The sequence below is a fragment of the Hyaena hyaena genome, unplaced genomic scaffold, assembly GCF_003009895.1.
Source record: "Hyaena hyaena isolate Hyena2069 unplaced genomic scaffold, ASM300989v1 scaffold_80, whole genome shotgun sequence".
Lineage (NCBI taxonomy): Eukaryota > Metazoa > Chordata > Mammalia > Carnivora > Hyaenidae > Hyaena > Hyaena hyaena.
Window position 1 is genome coordinate 1,448,700 of NW_024080712.1, and position 19,864 is coordinate 1,468,563.

Below are 19,864 nucleotides of genomic sequence, written 5' to 3' on the forward strand. Positions count from 1 at the left end.
TTTAGACCTCACTGAATCCTCCATTCCCAGATGGTTATTGGAAATAGGTGGTATTTATCTGCACGGTTATGACAAAGAAGGCAACAAGTTGTGTAAGTATATTTCATTGATGTACCGGCTTGTCAAGATTTTGAGATGCATTTTAATAACAGGCAAAACCTCCGTATGCACCACACATCTAGGTTCTTACAATTGGGGATCATTAGGGCCGTCTTGACAGAATGTCAGGCCCTTAGTTGTATGTACTGTTTGCATTATGAGAAAGCAGTAAAGGCAAATGCCACATCCTGTGACAATGCCACATCCTGTGACAAGGCCACAGTAATAGAATTCAGAGTCGTTATCATCTTTCTAATGTACTGATACTAAACTTCAACCCAGTATTTTCATGGAAAATCTTTTTGACTGTCACTAAGGGTTGCTAAATGGACTTTTCAAGGCCCCACCCCCATCTTCTCCCATTAGCTTCTTGTGAAATCTGTGATAGCAGGAGGTGCGGTAGGGACCACCCCTGCTGTCCCGGTGGCCCCCTTGTTACCCTCTCTCCCCTTGCCCCAAATCCACCATGGTTTCTATGAGGCTGGCACGTGGCGGGAGCATCAGAGCCCGATCCTGAGCGCGTGGCGTGCTTGCTGTCTACGCAGCGTGCGGCTCAGCTCTGTTCTAACAGTCTTCTTGCATTTCCCTCCCTTCACCAGCTGTCCTTTGCTGTCTTCATTCCTCGTTCCTCTCGTTCCCCTGTCCCTTATGCGGAAGTCGTAGGCTTCATTTCTTGCTTGGCGTCTTTTACTTTCCAGCGGATACAGTCCCCTTGGGTGATCTCAAGCTCCTTGCCCCTCCATGAACAGTGGTGACCCCACACTGTCCCCGGACCCCAGCTACCCACTGACCGGTGCCGCGGACGGCTCGCTGGCCACCTTCAACACAGAAACCCAGCTGGGCTGCATCCCACCGCCCCCTCTCCTGTACCGCCCAGCTCGGGCCCACGGCCCTTGGCCCTGCCCCTGACACGGCTTCCACGCAGCCCCTGCTCCGTTTCCATTAGCGCTTCTCAGTTGAGACCTTCACTGTCTTCCCAGGCCACGGCCTGCGGGGTCTCCTGTGCCTCTGTCCTTCCCCCTCTGTGCTCCTGCCTCCAAGGGCTGTCTTCAGGAGGAGCATAGCACGTTAGCATTTCACTGGGAGCCCTTTCGGCCCAGCCCGTGTCTGCGCAGCTCCTCTTCCCCCAACTGGCCGCAGCGCGTCCCAGCTGCTGTGCTCCCAGTGCTTCGTGGCTCCCACCCCCGGCTCCACTCGGCCGCTCCTGGGCCTCTGTCTAGGCTGCTGCTCCACATGGAAGGTCTTTGCTAGTGCTCGACGGAACCACTGGCTTTCTTGTTTGTTAAGCAAGGTGAAGAGTACTTTTAGGTTATTACCAAATATTGTTTGTTCACCTGTATTTTCTCTTCGCCTTTACTTACTAGGGAAGTTTATTTATTTCCTAAGAGGGGAGAATTGTTTACATCTCTGCTCCTCTCTAAGGTTCCCAAGTGCACGCTATCTCCCATTTAAAAGAATGAAGAGATGTTTTTAACGTGAGAAAGAAAATAAATTGTAAATAAAGAAAAATGTCAAGGGGTAGGAATGATATATGCATAAGATAATATAGTGACATACTTTTCTTATTTGTATCCTGTGTTCTGTTAAAAGTCTGGATCAGGGTGAAGTATCACATAAAAGACCATAAAACCACGTTGGACAAAAAGAAGCTTATCGCATTCTGGTTGGAACGTTATGCTAAGAGAGAAAATGGGAAGCCTGTGACAGTGATGTTTGACCTGTCAGAGACTGGCATAAATAGCATAGTAAGCACGCCTTTAATTCCGTCATGTTCTCCCCAGCCACATATCGCTGTAAGCTTGAGCTAACCAAGTCATGTTTGGGATTTCGTTTTTTCCTTCTGTGTTGTGAGTGAAGTCAGACATGAAATAGGATTTGTGGAGAAATAAATGTGCTTCAGTATTTGGCACTGAAACCGTGTATTTCCTAGAAATGCTCCTCTTCTGATACACACGATGACAAGGTAGGACATCGAAGCTGGCAGGGTGCTGGGTAGTAGTGGGAACCGTGAACTCTTCTGTCAGAACTGACATCCTGCAGCACGTAACACAGGGTAATACACTCCAGAAGTAGGGGGTGAAGTAAGGAGCGCGGTTGTTAGTACCATCAGATTCATACCACGCTTGGCACTTGTAAGATGCTCACCTGACTTTTGCACATACAGCACTTTGTCACCTTGTTGGGGTTTTTGTTTGATTTTGTTAGCTTTGGAGACCCTTTTTCTTCAGGTGATTTTTGCCAAGCTTAAAAAATAAGTAAAACCCACCAGTCTCTAATTTGGGCCCTTGCGTGACCTTAGTGGTAATTGTGAGCCCTTCAGCGGTGATGGGGATCCATTGGCACATTTATTGTAGCTGTTGTTGTCTCTGACATTCAAACCTTAGCTCCATCTGGTAGTGGTGAAGGAGCATTCACACACCTCCCTGGGGCGGCATTGAAACCTTTTTGAAAATCCACTTGGCAAAGTATGTTAAGAACCTAAAGTGTACGTATTTGTACTCTTTGCCTGGTAACTAACTTCTGGAAATCTGGGTTTTTAAATTTTTTTTCAATGTTTATTTTTGAGAGAGAGAGAGACAGTGTGAGCAGGGGAGGGGCAGAGAGAGGGAGACAGAATCCAAAGCAGGCTCCATGCTGTTAGCAAAGAGCCTGATGCAGGGCTTGAACTCACAAACAGTATCATGACCTGAGCTGTCAGCACAGAGCCTGACACAGGGCTCAGTCTCACAAATTGTGAGATCACGACCTGAGCCAAAGTCAAGAGTCAGATGCTTAACTAGTGGAGCCACCCAGGTGCCCCTTAATGTAGTTATTTTTATATGTGACTCCCTCATGGTTCACAAAGGATTTAAGCTGGCTTATAAACATGTATGCAGAATTACAAGGCAAAAAAAGTTAAAAATCATTTGTTAGAGTTGGGCCACTACATAGGCTCCAATCTTTCAGTGGTCTGCCTGAAAGAAATGGAACCATTTAAAATTATTCAGGGGCCGGGGTGCCTGGGTGGCTCAGTCAATTGAGTGTCCAACTTTGGCCCAGGTTATGATCTTGTGGTTCATGAGTTCGGGCCCCGCATCGGGCTCTGTGCTGACAGTTCAGAGCCTGGAGCCTGCTTCAGAATCTGTGTCTCCCTCTCTCTCTGCCCCTCCCCTGCTCATGTGCACTCGTTCTCCCTCTCTCTCTCTCTCTAAAATAAATAAAAAGCATTAAAAACTAAAAAATATTCAGTGGCCATAGTTTAAAACAAGTATCTTAGGAGAAGTGTACTCATTCCTGATACTTGAACTAGAAAGAAAAGTATTTCATGGGTCCCCAAAGGGAGGACATTTTACAAGATAATAAATAGCCCTTGAAGACATCCTCACAAAATGCAAAGCAACAGGTTTCATAGAGCTTTTTAATGTCGTACCCACTAATATATTTCACCAGTGGCATCCTTTCAGATGCACTTGAATTAGCAGTAACTTGGGATTTTATAAGCAAGGCTATTCAATTAAAAGATGAAAGCAAGAATAGTAGATGAAGATGTTTTTGGCAAAGTCTCTGGGGGCCATAGATCATATACAAGTAACCATATTTTTTATGTAACTAGTTATTTTGAGATTTTTCTTTGACTCTTAAATACAAATTATTAACCTTGGTGCACAATGGATATACGATTCATTCTAAAGCTACTATTATATACTAGATTTATTCTATAATATTTAAGATAAAGATGCTTGCTTTTCAGTTTGTGGAAGTTAAAGATACTATAACTCACAGGCTAGCAATGACTTTATAGACTCATCTGTGGGACAGCTCACCTCTCAGTAATTGATGGGTTTAAGTTTGCATGATTATCTTTCATCCTACAGCCCTTCTTAGATGGCCAATCAGGATTAGTAAGTCAGCTTGCAGCCAGGCCATAACCTGGAATGAAATGATCCATGGGAATAGTAACCCTCATAACCAACTTTCATTGGCTGTGTTCAGTGCGGTAGAACCAACAGTTATGTTCATAAAGTTTTCCAGGGATTGGAGTCCATGAACAACACTCGAGTATAAACTAAAAAAGTCTAACTCCACGTCTCTAAATAAGAGGAAAGAAGTTAGCGAAGTAGATACAGCACACCAGTATGATCGGATTAGCTGCTGTGTAAAAGATCGATAAAACGTATTTTATCAAAGGTATTACAAGGTATAGAAATTAAGTTTAAAAAGCAAATATACCAGAGTTGACATGTTATATGTATTATCATTCCAAGTAGTAAGGTTGTAAAGTGTATGCTTGTTTCAGTAATTCTTTAATTCAACATATTTTTAGAATTTCTCTATAGGGATTGTTTTAGATCTGCTTTATAATGCCATGTTACCTTAGCCAGATATATCTCACTTGTTGGAGGTAACATGAATGATGTTTAAGCATCTGATTTCTTTCACTCGATATTGGGACTGAATATTATAAGTAGCTTAATGACTTAAAACCTTAAGCTCTGAGAATATACTTATTTATATATGAGCTTATTTTTTAAAGAATTTACTAATGGTCTCATTTGTATTTAATAGTGTATCACCTTTAGAAGTGTGCAATTTAAAGTTCTCTAATGTGGATTGTCTTAAAACTTTACATGTATGATCTTTGTTTTAGGACATGGACTTTGTGCGTTTTATCATCAACTGCTTTAAGGTTTATTACCCTAAATACCTCTGTAAGTAACTTACTCCTTTATAAGAATACAATGTATAGAAACCGTAGACAGCAACTGAGATTTCTTTATATTACTGTAGACTTTAATATCTGAGGTGTTGTATTCTGATGAGGAACTTAAATGTGTGCATAGAAGTTTAAGTGCATATCCTAGTAGATATAAAGGAAATTTTTTATAATCATGGTTTTAAGAATTTAAGTTCTAAACTGTACATATGGCATCCTGTAGCACACACATATATAGGGGCATAAAAACATACCTTTATTTCCAAGATATCCCATTTTTTTTCATCTTTCAATGAAGAACCCATTTAAAATGATATTTATTATATGGAACTTCTTACATGCAAGACACAGAGAAGCAGTACTGATAAATAAAGTATACTGTGTGAGAAGCAGTACTCATATATCAAGTACACTGTGTTACTAATTGCTATTTAAAAACTGTCATTAAGAAGACAGTAGACTAGGGGCACCTGGGTGGCTCAGTCGGGTAAGCATCTGACTTGGGCTCAGGTCATGATCTCACAATTCCTGAGTTCAAGCCCTGCGTCGGACTCTGTGCTGACAGCTCAGAGCCTAGAGTCTGCTCTGGATTCTGTGTCTCCCTCTCTCTCTACCCCTCCCCTGCATGTGCACTCGCTCTCGCTCTCGCTCTCAAAAATGAATAAACTTAAAAAAAAAAAAACAGTAGACTACGTTTGAATCTGGCATTTAGAGTTTGTTTTTAATTATGATTCTTGCATTAATTACCTGAATGAAGAACTCGTAAATCTTAGGTACTCATTTTGAGTCATTGATTTCTTGGATTTATATGGTGATTTACCTCTGGAGAAATCAAGATGCTATCCCACATAAACAGTTGTATATATGCATTTTTTTTTTAATGTTTACTTATTTATTTTGAGAGAGAGGGCACATGGGGTGCAGGAGCAGGCAAGGAGTAGAAAGAAGGAGAGCAAGAATCCCAAGCAGGCTCCTCACTGTCAGCACAGAGCCAGACGTAGGGCTCGAACTCAAGAACTGTGAGATCATGACCGGAGACAAAACCAAGAGTTGGACGCTTCTGACTGAGCTACCTAGATGCCCCAACAGTCATATATTTGCATTCCAGTGGACTCACAGTGGAAAAAACAGAAGAGAAACAACAGGAATATCAGAAAATGGAAACTCACAGGTCTCCCTGGGCACACTCAGGCAACTACCATAGTTAGGGTCTTTTGGGACTCATGACTTAGGTGATACTAAAGCATAAAACCCCTAAATCCTCTTATTTTGGTATGATTTCACATTATTATTAATGGGAAATAAGGAACAGACACACAAAGCATGATGGATATCGAGGATCACTGCCACTCCTACCGCTGTGCTCTTATGTCTGCAGAGAGGGGACTCATGAACCTTTTTAGGGAAAGGGGATGTTTGGTTTGGGAAACCCAGGCGATCTGCCATTCCTTCTGAATTCTTCCTGGATCCACCACATACCCCAATTCATTTTACTGAGCGGTGCCCATCAGTGGTCAATAGGGTGTCACTAACCCATATTATTAGCTTGCTCCTCTTTTGTACAAAATGAAAATAAAATATTCACTTATTTATTGAAATATCTAAGTTTGTGAAGAGCCATTTATAAGTAGGATAAATACCATCATTACCTTATAAAACACATCTAAGATTCTTTTGAGAAAACTATTAATAAACTCATGGGCCTACATAAAGATGAATTCAAACACTTCATTCCAATTAACTAGAAGTAATGCGTATATTTTACCTACATAATGTAGTTTTGCAGACATTAAATTTTTTAGAATCTTAAATTGGTTATGCTTCAAAATCTGTCATGAAATACAGCCATTATTTCTTAAAATCTTAAGTCCAAATCTTTTTAGGCATATCACAAGGACTAGGTATTAAGCACCAAGGTATCTTCTTTGAAGATAACCTTGTTTCTTACGTATATTTTACTTGTCCTACATTAATATAGTCATTCTAGGAGCCTCTCTGCTCAGAGAAGCATGACTTTGCATTTTGATTCATTTGGAATAGAATGAATTAGATATCAAGAATTCCGTTTGTGATTTCTGGTTCTTGTAATTGTTAATAGGGCTGTTTAGGTCTTTTTTTTTTTTAATAGTTTATTGTCAAGTTGGTTTCCATAGAACACCCAGTGCTCAACCCCACAAGTGCCCTCCTCCATGCCCATCACCCCCCTTCCCCTCTCCCCCACCCCCATCAGCCCTCTAGGGCTGTTTAGGCCTTCATCTAAATATGCAAACAATACTTCTGTATACTTGGGAATTTTTGGCTTCCTGAGGCTCACAATATGAAGAAAAGTATAAATTGTCTTTTTAAAAACATAATGATGTATTAAAATTGGGGTGAGGGGAAAATGTGTAAGTGGTTGAACAATATAATCTCTAGAAAATTATCGAAACCAATAAATTAGACATTGAAATCATCCTGAAGTTCACTGTACATTGGCGCCGATATGACATGCCACATCCAAAGATTCCAGTTACCCACTTAACTATTTTCTTTTGTACCTTTCTGCAAACAGCAAAAGCAATAAATGAACAAAAAACAGACTGTTTGCCAAAGGACAGTGATAGTGCATTATTGATTTCCCAAAAGCCACCCTGGGTGGGCCCCTCATCAGTGTGAGAAGTTAATTTGGTTTGAGCATGACTCACATGTCACTGAATCAGAACTGAGTCAGCCAGCTCACTTTTTAGTTAATTTAGATCACCAGCTTTTTCTAGGCCAGGTATAAGTGATAATACTATAGGGACACTGAATCACATTCATTGAATTTTTTTGGTCTTTCAGCAAAAATGGTGATCTTTGATATGCCTTGGATAATGAACGGTGAGTATATTATTTATACTTTCTAAAACAAATGTCTGATTTCCTTTTTCTCAATTTAGCCATATTTCTGTGGCTGTTTAAAAAAATGTTTGTTTTGCTCGGTGTATACTCTTTTAAGAGGCTGGAGCTAGAACATTCAAAGGCTGTTCCTAAGCAAACTCAGATAACATTCTAGCGCCAGGCTCTGGGGATACACATTAGTCTTCTCTAAAACCAGCATCAGGATGTTCAACCATTCAGGTAAAGCTTGAACCAGAAGTCTCAGTTCATCACCCACGGATGGGGTTATGTCACACAACACAGGCCTTGGCTAGGTTTTCTCAAGGGCTTCGGGTGTTGAGGAAGAAGGTGAGATGAATCTGAAATTTACTTCAAATCACTATAGTCACTTACATAAGACAATCATGATACATTTTGTGGTAAAAAAAAATATGCTTTAAAAGCAATGAAAAACATTCTTTACCAACTTTAATGTGATTGTATAATACTGCTCTACACATCGTGGTGCATATATCCCTTTGAATTAGCGTTTTGTATTATTTGGGTAAATAGTGGTGTGATTTCTGGATCATAGGGTAGTTCTGTTTTTTTTTTTAATGTTCATTTATTTTTGAGAGAAACACAGACAGAACTTGAGTGTGGCAGGGACAGAGAGAGAGGGAGACACAGAATCTGAAGCCGGCTCCAGGCTCTGAGCTGTCACTACAGAGCCCATCGCAGGGTTTGAACCCACAAACTGTGAGATCATGACCTGAGCCAAAGTTGGACACTTAACCGACTGAGCCACCCAGGCATCCCAGGATAGTTCCATTTTTAACTTTATGAGGAACCTCCATACTGTTTTTTACAGTGGCAGCACAAGTTTGCATTCCCACCAACATTGCACGAGGGTTCCTTTTTCTCCACATTCTCGCCAACACTTGCTCTTTCTTGTGTTTTTTATTTTAGCCATTCTGATGGTTATGAGGTGATATCTCATTATGGTTTTGATTTATATCTCCCTGACAATGAGTGATGTTGAGCATGTTTTCACGTGCCTGCTGGCCATTTGGATGTCTTCCTTGGAGAAATGGCTATTCATGTCTTCTGCCCATTTTTAATGGGATTATTTGTTTTTTGGATGTTGCATTTTATAAGTTCTTTATATATTCTGGATACTAACCCTTTATCAGATATGTCATTTGTAATTATCTTCTCTTATTCAGCAGGTTATTTGCCTTTTAGTTTTGTTGATTGTTTCCTTTGCTGTGCAGAAGCTTTTTATTTTGGTGTAGTCCTAATAGTTTATTTTTACTTTTATTTCCCTTGCCTCAGGGGACCTGTGTAGGAAAGAGTTGCTACAGCTCTTGTCAGAGAAGTTACTGCCTGTGTTCTATTCTAGGATTTTTTGTGGTTTTAGGCCTCACATTTAGGTCTTTAATCCATTTATTTTTATTTTTATTTTTGTGTATGGCATAAGACGGCGGTCCTGTTTCATTCTTCTGCATATTGCTGTCCAGTTTTCCCAACATTTGTTGGAAGAGACCGTCTTTTACCCATTGGATATTCTTTCCTGCTTTGTCAAACATATAATTGTGGGTTTGTTTATGGATTTTGTTTTCTGTTGATCAATGTGTGTGTTTTTGTACCAGTACCATACTGTTTTGATCACTACATCTTTCTTTTTTTTTTTTCTTAATTTATTTCTAGGAGAGAGAGAGAGAGACAGCGTGAGCAGGGGAGGGTCAGAGAGAGAGGGAGTCACAGACCGAAACAGGCTCCAGGCTCTGAGCTGGCAGTCAGCACAGAGCCCGACGTGGGGCTCGAACCCACGAACCGCGAGATCACGACCTAAGCGAAAGTCGGACGCTCAACCTACTAAGCCACCCAGGCGCCCCGATCACTACATCTTTCTAATATAAGTTCAAGTCCGCAATTATGATGCCTCCACCTTTGCTTTTCTTTTTCAAGATTGCTTTGGCTTTTCAGGGTCTTTCGTGGTTCCATACAAATTTAATATTATTTGTTCTACTTCTGTGAAAAATGCTGTTGTACTTTGGTAGGGATTGTGTTAAATATGTAGATTGCTTTGGGTAGTATAGCTATAATAACAATATTTATTCTTTCAATCCATGAGCATGGAATGTCTTTCTATTTTTTGTGTCATCTTCTTTAATTTCTTTCATCAGTGTTTTAGTTTTCGGAGTACAGGTCTTTCACCTCATTGGTTAAGTTTATTCCTAGGTATCTTACTATCTTTGGTTCAGTTGTAAATTGGATTATTTTCTTAATTTCTCTTTCTGCTGCTTCCTTATTGGTGTATAGAAATGCAACAGAATTCTCTACATTGATTTTGTATCCTGCGACTTTAATGAATTCATTTATCATGTAGTCTTTTAGGTTTTCTATATATAGTATGATGTCATCTGCAAATAGTGCAAGTTTCACTTCTTCCTTGCCTGTTTGGATGCCCTTTATTTCTTTTTGTTGTCCGATTGCTGTGGCTAGGACTTCCAGTACTGTGTTGAATAAAAGTGGCCAGAGTGGACCTCCTTGTCCCTAACTTTAGCGAAAAGGTTCTGGGTGTTTCACCATTGAGTATGATGTTAGCCGTGGGTTTCTATACATGGTCTTTGCTATGTTAAGGTATGTTTCCTCTAAGCGTACTTTGTTGAGGATTTTTAGCATGAGTGGATGTTGTACCTTGTCAAACGCTTTTTCTGTCCTCTTGAAATGATCATATGACTCTTTTCTCTTATTGATATGATACATCATGTTGATTGATTTGTGAATACAGAACCATCCTTGCAACCCAGGAATGAATCCCACTTGATCATTGTGAATGGCTTTTTTAATGTATTGTTGAATTTGGTTTGCTGGTTTTTTGTGGAGGGATTTTGCATCTATGTTCATCAGTGATACTGGCCTGTAGTTCCTTTTTTTTAGTGGTGTCTTTATCTGGTTTTGGTATCAGGGTAATACTGGCCTCAGAGACTTAATTGGGAAATTTTCCTTATGTTTTTTGGAGTAGTTTAAGAATAATTATTAACTCTTCTGTAAATGTTTGGTAGAATTCACCAGTGAAGCCATCTGGTCCTGAACTTTTGTTTATGGGGAATTTTTTGATTACTGATTCGATTTCTTTGCTGATAATCTATTCAAATTTTCTTTTTCTTCCTGTTTCAGTTTTGGTAGGTTATATGTTTCTTGGAATATTCTTCTAGGTCATCCAATTTGCTGGCATATAGTTTTTCATAATGTTTTCTTATAATTGTTTGTATTTATCCTCTTTTGCTTGTGATTTTTATGTATTTGGGTCTTTTCTCTTTTTATCTTGATAAAAAAAAGAACCAGCTTCTGAATTCATTGATCTGTTCTATTGTTTTTTGCTTTTGTTTTTTGGGTTTGTTTTTGTTGTTGTTTTTTTTTTTTTAGTTGTTTTTTTTTTTTTTTTAACATTTATTCATTTTTGAGAGAGAGATAGACTGTGAGTGGGGGAGGGACAGAGAGNTTTTGAGAGAGAGATAGACTGTGAGTGGGGGAGGGACAGAGAGAGAGGGAAACACAGAATCTGAAGCAGGCTCCAGGCTCTGAGCTGTCAGCACAGAGCCTGACACGGGGCTCAAACCCACAAGCAGTGAGATCATGACCTGAGCTGAAGTTGGATGCTTAACCGACTGAGGCACCCAGGCGCCCCCGTTTTTGTTTCTTTATCATTTGTTTCTGCTCTGATCTTTATTCTTTATTTCCTTCTATTGGTTTTAGGTTCTGTTTGTTATTTTTCCACTTCGTTTAGGTGTAAGGTCAGGTTTTATATTTGTACATTTCCGTGCTTTGAGGTAGACCTGTATTGCTTAAACTTCCCTCTTAGAACCACTTTTGCTGTGTCCCAAAGGTTTTGAATCATTGTGTTTGCATTTTCATTTGTTTCCATGTACTTTTGTATTTCTTTGATTTCCTGGTTGACCCCTTCATTGTTTAGTAACATGTTATTTAACCTAAATGTATTTGTAGTCTTTCCAAATTTTTCTTGTGGTTGATTTCTAATTTCATAGCCCTGTGGTCAGAAAAGATCCATGATAGGTCTTCAATCTTCTTGAATTTGTTCAGGCTTGTTTGGTGGCCTCATATGCGATCTCTTCTGGAGAATGTTCCATGTGCACTCAAAAAGAATGTGTATTTTGCTATTTTAGGATGGAATGTTCTGAATATATCTGTTAAATCCATCTGGTCCAGTGTGTTACTCAAAGCCATTGTTTCTTCATTTTCTGTTTACATGATTTTCCCATTAATATAAGTGGGAAGTTAAATTCCTCTACTATTATATTATTATCAGTTCTTTTATGTTTCTTATTAACTGTTTTATGTATTTGGGGGCTCTCATGCCGGGTGCACAAATATTTACAATAGTTATTTCTCCTTGGGTTATCGGCTTTATGATTATATAATGCCCTTCTTCATCTCTTGTTACAGTCTTTGTTTTAAAGTCTATTTGTCCAATATAAGTATTGTTACTCCAGCTTTCTTGTGACATCCATTTGCGTGATAAATGCTTCTCTTTCCCCTCACTTCCAATCTGCAGGGGTCTTTAGGTCAAAAATGAGTCTCTTCTAGGCAGCATTTAGATGGGTCTGGTTTATTCATTCTGTCATCTGTGTCTTTTGATTGGAGCATTCAGTCCATTTACATTCAAAGTAATTATTGATTGATATGTACTTATTGCCATTTTATTACTTGGTTTGTGGTTGTTCTTGCAGATTTTCTCTGATCCTTTCTTGTATTTCTCTCTTTCATGATTTGCTGGTTTTCTTTAGTGGTACATTTGGATTTCTTTCTCTTTATTGTTTGCATATTTATTAGTGGTTTTTGATTTGTAGTTCCCATTATGTTTGTATATAACCTCTTCTGCATATAGCAGCCTATATTAAGTTGATGGTCCTTTAAGCTTGAGCCTATTCTTTCCTCCTCTACTCTTTTGGGTATATGGTGTCATTTTTTACATTCTTTTATTTTGTGAGCTCATTGACTGGTTTCCTACAGAAGTAGTCATTTTTTACTCCTTTCGTGTTCCTCCCTTGGTACTGTCACTTTTGGTCTCTCGTTTCCCCTTGGAGTCCCCTTAGTATTTCTTGCAGGGCTCAGTTAGTGGTCATGAATTCCTTTAGTTTTTGCTTGTCTGGGAAACTCTTTATGTGTCCTTCTATTCTGAATGATAACCTCCTGGATAGATTATTCTTGGCTGCAGGTTTTTCTCATTCAGCACTTTGAATGTATCATACCACCCATTTCTGACTTAGGAAATTTCTGGCGGAAAATCCACTGATACCTTTATGTGGTTTTCTTTATATGTAACTGTCTTCTTTTGTCTTGCCGCTTTTAATACTTTTCCTTTATCACCATATTTTGCCATTTTAATTACACTATGTCTTGGTGTGGGCTGGCTTTGATTAATTTTTTAAGGGGTTCTCTATGCCACCTAGATCTGGATATGTTTCCTTCCCCAGATTCGGGAAGTTTTCAGCTATTATTTCTTCAAATAAATTCTCTGCCCTCTTTTGTCTTTCTTCTTCTGGGATTCCTATAATACGAGCGTTACTACATTTGATGGAGTCACTGAGTTCCCTAAATCTATTCTCATTTTGCATAGTTCTTTTTTTCTCTTTTGTTCCTCTTGATTATTTTCCATTACTCTGCCTTCTAGGTCACTAATTGGTTCCTCTGCTTCTTCCAGCCTGCTGTTCATTTCCATCAAGTGTGTTTCACACTTCATTTATTGAGCCCTTTATCTCTGCTTTGTTATTCCTTATCTCTGTGTTAATAGTCTCCCTGATGCCTTCTATTCTTTTCTCAAGTCCACTGAGTATCCTTAGGATCATTGCTTTAAATTCTCCATCAGACGTGTTACTTATATCTGTTTCACTTAGATCTCTGGCGGTGACTTTGCCCCGTTCTCTCTTCTTATTTTGTGCAAGTCTCTGTGCCTGTTTTTGTGTGTTAGGACGGGCAGCTCCATCTCCTGTTCTTGAGGGCAATGGCTTTATGGAGAAGAGGCCCTGTGGTGTCCTGCCGTGTAAGTGTCCGGGGCCTGGTGCTTCCGGGACGGTCTCCAGTGTGTGTTCTGTGCGCTCTGCTATTGTGTCCTGGCTGCTTTATGCTCAGGCCGGTCATTTGCAGCTGTAGTGGGCAGTTTTTGTTGTCTGGCCTGAATGTGGCACATTTAAACCAGGTGTGCACTGGTCTGGTTGTGAAACGAGACCTGTTGCTGCCGCTCCCAGAGCTGAGGCCTCACAAAACTCCTGGGTCAGGGGACACCACGTTGGCAGGGCCTTGGGCCGGTCTTCTAGGGAAAGGGCCCTGCTGACCTGGGGCTCGGGCGAGTGGGACTGAGAAGGATGGTTCTTCCGGGGGGGGGGGGGGGGGGGGATCTAGAGGAGCTTGGTGTAAGCAAATCAGGTAGCACGTGTCAGCACTGTACTGCCTCCTACAGGTGGCCCCGAGCTTATGCTGAGGGGCAGGGCAGTAAAATGATACCTGCCAGTTTCTTGTTCCAGGAGGGATCTCTCCATGAGTGCTGCCTCTCCGGAACACGCTCCGAGATGAGCGAATAACCTTCGCACTCTGTGCCCCAGGCACTCCTCAGATCGCTCTGTCCTCACTGTATGTCCGCGGCCTGTTGACCCTGCCTTCTCTCCAAGAGCAGCCCGGTGTCCTCTGAGCTCGCCCAGAGCCAAGTACACTGACCTGGTTAAACTCCAGGCCTTAACCCCGCTGCTTGCAAGAACTCACAAAATTCGGGCCCTCTCACTTTCCAAGCCAGTTGCTGTTTATGTTTGTTTGCTCCATGTGCCCCCCTGTGGGCTAGTCTGTCTCTCGCCCTTCCCCATGACCGAGGCTCCCTTCCCACTGCAGCAGCCGTGATCTATTTCTCCCCCAAGCCAGGTTTCCTTACATCCAACATTCCTCATTGTGCTGCCTTCTCTACCTTTAGTTGTGGTTTGTTCTGCCCATCTTCAGATCAACTGGTGGGGCACTTAGGATGATCTGGTCGTGGGGCACCTGGGTGGCTCAGTCCGTTGAGCATCCGACTTCGGCTTAGGTCGTGATCTCGCAGTTCCTGGGTTCGAGCCTCACGTCGGGCTCTGTGCTGACAGCTAGCTTAGAGCCTGGACCCTGCTTCAGATTCTGTGTCTCCCTCTCTCTCTGACCCTCCCCTGCTCACGCTGTCTCTCTCTCTCTCAGAAATAAATATAACATTAAAAAATGTTAAGAAAAAGTTAAAAGTTAAAAAAATAAAAGGATGATTTGGCCGTTATCTAGTTGTGTTTGTGGGACAAAGTGAGCCTTGGGTGCTCCTACTCTGCTGCCGTCTTCTAAGATCTCTCGCAAGAAACAATAGTCTTTGTAATAAATGATACTGGGACAACTGAGTATCCACATTCAAAAGAATGAAATTAGGCCTCTACCTCCCTTCATGTACAAAAATTAGTTCCAAATGGATCAGAGAACTAAATATAAGAATTAGAACTGTAAAGCTCAGAACCATAGGAATAATACTTTGTGGCCTTGAATTAGGCAGTGGTTGCTTAGATAGGACACCAAAACACAAACAACAAAAGAGAAGAATAGATACATTGGACTTCATTAAAGTTTAAAATTTTGTACTTCAAACGACACCACTCAGAACGTGAAAAGACAACTCTCAGAATGGAAGAAAATATTTACAAATTGTGCATCAGAGAAGGGACTTATGTCTAGAATATATAAATAGCTTTTACAGCACAACAATTAAAAGACAAATGGCCCAATTAAAAAGGGCAAAAGATTTAAATAGACATTTCTCCAAAGATATGCAAATGGGCAATAAACACATAACAAGACGTTCAACATCATTAGTCATTAGAGAACTACAAGTCAAAATCAAATGAGATACAACTTCACACCAAGTAGGATGGCTGTAATCAAAAAGACAGGAACACGTGTTGAGGTTATGGAGCAATTGGAACCCTCATACATTACTGGTGAGAATGTAAAATGGCGCGGGCACTCTGGAAAGCAGTAGGGCAGTTCCTCAAAAAGTTCAACATAAAAGTACCATATAATTCAGCAGTTCCATTCCTAGGTGTGTTCCCAAGAGAACTGAAAGCACATGTCCACACAAAAGCTTGTACACAGATGTTCAGAGCAGTATTATGCATAGTAGTAAAAGTGGAAACTACTCCAGTGTTAGCCTTTGATGAATGAATAACATGTGTAGACCTGTAAAATGGAAAATGATTCAGCCTTAAAAAGGGATTACATACTGATATATGCTACATCATAGATACACCTTGAAAACATGCTGAGTAAACAAAGCCAACTAGAAAAACCACGTGTTGTATGATTCCATTTATATGCAGTATCCACGATTGGCAGATCCAGAAGGTAGATCAGTGGTTGCCAGGGAATGGGGGAAGGAGGGTAAGGAGAGATTGCTTATAGGTAGGGGTTTCTTTTTGGTGTTATGAACACGTTCTAAAATGAAGGGGGGGGGGGGGGGCGGTGTGTGCCTGAGTGCAGTCGTTTGAGCATCTTACTCTCTTTCGGGTTAAGGCATGAGCCCAGGGTTATGGGATCCAGCCCCATATCAGGCTCTGTGCTAAGTGCAGAGTCTGTTTAAGACTCACTCACTCTCCCCCTCTGTCCCTCTTTCCCATTCATGTGTTTGAGTGCTTGCTCTCACTCTCTCAAATAAGATAAAATTAGCTAGTGGTAATGGTCATAAAACCATCTAAATACACCAAAAACCATTGATGTGCATACTTGAAAGGGGTGAATTTTATGGTATGGGAATTATATCTCAGTAAAGCTATTATAAAAAAATCAGATTTAGCACTTTAGTTAATTCAAGTAGCTTAGCTTCAAACACGTCAACTCAGACTTTTTAAATCGAAATTAATGAAAATGTAAATATTACATAAAATTTTCAGCATAATTAGGCAAACTAAACATGTAGTTTTCTGAACCAGGATTTCATTTTTATCATACTGTTTTATTTTCTGATTTTTTTCTTTGATGCTTTTGCAAATTCAGGATTCCTCTTTTGTTTAAAATGTGTTTTGAATGTCAGAATGGAAACAAGGTTTAAAAAAATTAAATCTAAGTTAGAATGACATGAAAGAACAAGATTGTAATTACTAAACAGTTGTCTTTGATAACGGTTTATTCTTGACGATTCCGTGAGTTCCTTACAATTCTGTAAGGACTTGGGAGAGAGGCAGAGACGTTTAGGGTTAGGATGGAACTCTGAGTCTAGCTCAAACCCATAATAAGGAGAGCTGTTTCTTTCTCTTCTTCACTTCCCATTTGAGGAGGTTTGTCCGAATGGGGGATCATTGACAGATTTGTACACAGGCCAAAACCCTGGTAAGTTTATTGGTGCACATCAAGGTGATTCAATGTCCCTGAATCTTCCTGGAACATTTGGAACCCATAACGGATAGTCACCGTGTAAATGCCTGCAGGGATTAATGAAAGTTAATTATCATACCACGGAAAGATGTATATTAACCGAGTTTAGCCCAAACCAGTATCAGAAGACCTTCATTAGCACATACAATAAATTGATTGAGAAAGAGAATGGATTTAATGAAGTGACCGTTTTTTTCCTCAGCTGCTTTCAAAATTGTGAAATCCTGGCTTGGCCCAGAAGCAGTAAGCTTGTTGAAGTTTACAAGTAAAAATGAAGTCCAAGAGTACGTCAGTGTGGAGTACCTGCCCCCCCACATGGGTGGGACTGTAAGTATAGTGCTTGAAGTGTGTTTCCAAACTAAAACTCATTTGGGGCGCATCAGGCCGTGTTCTTGCCTTAAGAACAAAGGAAAAGCAGTATCTGACCGCCTGAAGAAAGATCATAGATACTCCAAAATAGCACCATTATAGACATGTTTGTGTAGGTTTTTGAGTTGTTACATTTTATTTTCAGTGGGTTATATATTTATGTGGTTTTAAACTGAAAAGTGTTTGGTATTAAATACGAATATTCAGACCTAAGTATTCAGTAAAAAGTCTTTCTACTGCTACCCCAATCATGCTCTTCTCCCCAGTTCCGTCTCTTCTGTTTCTTTCCAGGAACCCATGTTGCCTGTATAAGCAATACCGTTTATATATAACACACATAAGCAAATGCGTATGTAATTCTTCTCCCTTTCATCGCTTTTAAAAAGTAGTGTATTTTACGCTGTTGTGCATCCTGCTGTCTTTACAACATGTCTTAGAGATCATTCCACATCAGTAGGAAAAGCTGTTTTACTCTTATTTATGCTACATAGTATTCCTGTGTCTAGAGATGATCTGTGAGTTACTGAATTTTTTTCATGTGTCTCATTTTCTTCTGATTGTTTACTGTTTAACAGTCATTTTAATTTAAAAGATAATATGTATTATCAAGTTTTTTTGAAATGGTTTTACTACTTACAAATAAGAGACTGGGAGTAAGTAGGTATGTGTTAAATTTTTAATACTACATAATAATGAAATGTACTGTGTAATGAGTTTCCTTATAAACTAAGAAACCAGTGGATTTGGTATGCTTTGGGTTAACCTGAATGATAATATTTCTTTTTTTTTTTAATAGTTTATTGTCAAGTTGATTTCCATATAACACTCAGTGCTCATCCCCACATGAATGATAATATGTCCTTTGTTTTTTACAATCTACTTCAGATACTGCCTACCTGGCAAAACTGTGTCCTTTTGATTTCTTTGGTTAGAAAAACTTGAACCAATATCTTTAATTTGAAATTTGCTGCTTTCCTATTTTGAAGCTTTATATTTTACATTTTAACCTAGAAAAACACAGTATGGTTCATTTCAGGTACTACCTTTAGTTAAACTAGCTATTTGATTGATTTGTTGTTAATAATCTGCCCCTAGAATTGTTATATCTTAAAAGTAACAGCATCTAGGGGCACCTGAGTGGCTCAGTCGGTGAAGCGTCTGACTTGATTTCGGCTCAGGTAATGATCTCATGGGTTCGTGAGTTCGAGCCCCATGTCAGACTCTGTGCAGACACTGAGGAGCCTGTTTGGGATTCTCTCTCTCTCTCTCTCAAAATAAATAAACTTAAAAAACTTAATAGCATCTAGTAAAAATTATTTTTAGGAGTAGAAAAGGTTATCTCCCTTCTCTCTCATTAATGGTATATATATATATATATATATATATATTTTTTTTTTTAATGTTTTATTTATTTCTAGGAGAGAGAGAGAGAGAGAGACAGTGTGAGCAGGGGAGGGTCAGAGAGAGAGAGGGAGGGAGTCACAGACTGAAACAGGCTCCAGGCTCTGAGCTGGCAGTCAGCACAGAGCCCAACGCAGGGCTCGAACCCACGAACCGCGAGATCGTGACCTAAGCAAAAGTTGGACGCTTAACCGACTAAGCCACCCAGGCGCCCCATAATGGTATATTTTTTTAGGACTGCTCAGAATTATAGTAGGACTACCATTCTTTAACATACTTTTTTCCCCAAAAGTAGTACTTACACCTGATTGTTTTAAAAGCAAACAATACCAAAGACAGAAAAGTACAGTAGTCTAGTCCTAAGCATGTTTCCCTCCCATGGCGTCCAACTTTTCTCTCCTGGAGATCCTCTGTCCATTTTATTTTTTTGTCACATAACGGTCACATTATGTTGTTTCAAAGTTTTTTCCACATCATCTCTTGTTAGTTTATGCTATATGGATTCATAGAGGTCTACCTGATATTTTAAACCATTGCAGAATATTCCATTGTATGGATGTAACATAACGTATTTAATCAGTTCTCTTTGGAAGGACTATTACCTGTTTTCTAATCTTGCCACTATTAGGAGTGCTGCAGTGACTATCCTTGTAAATATCTTGGTACATGGGTGCAGGAGTGTAAGTAGAAGGTGGGCTCCTTGAGTTAAAATCACCAGGTCGATGGGTATTTGTAGTTTCAATTTTGATAGCTGATGTCTGTTTCCCTCTAAAGAGATGGTGCTCATTTCCCAGTACCACGTGGCAATGCCTGAACCACGCGCTTGCCAGTATTGCATACTCTTTTTGGTCACCTTTGCCAGTCTCTGGTGAAAAATATTCTAAGTGTGGTTTGAATTTGCATTTGTATTATTGTAAGTGATGTTGAGTATTTTTTTATGATTTAAAAGGTAGTCTGTTCTTTATGAACTCTGTATCATTCCTTTTTTTAAAATTCTGTTATAACTTTTCTTGATTT

At 39.8% G+C, this 19,864-nt stretch overlaps 1 protein-coding gene across 2 annotated transcripts in view; it reads left to right on the top strand.

The window, feature by feature from the left end:
• The window catches only part of MOSPD2 (motile sperm domain containing 2), a 56,567-nt gene that overhangs the window by 20,049 nt on the left and 16,654 nt on the right, over nucleotides 1–19,864 (top strand). For both annotated transcript variants that reach the window (XM_039233900.1, XM_039233901.1), the window contains exons 4-8: nucleotides 6–92; nucleotides 1,690–1,844; nucleotides 4,727–4,787; nucleotides 7,613–7,651; nucleotides 17,280–17,404. In XM_039233900.1, the coding sequence (XP_039089831.1) occupies nucleotides 6–92; nucleotides 1,690–1,844; nucleotides 4,727–4,787; nucleotides 7,613–7,651; nucleotides 17,280–17,404 (467 nt within the window). The remainder of the gene's footprint in view (nucleotides 1–5; nucleotides 93–1,689; nucleotides 1,845–4,726; nucleotides 4,788–7,612; nucleotides 7,652–17,279; nucleotides 17,405–19,864) is intronic.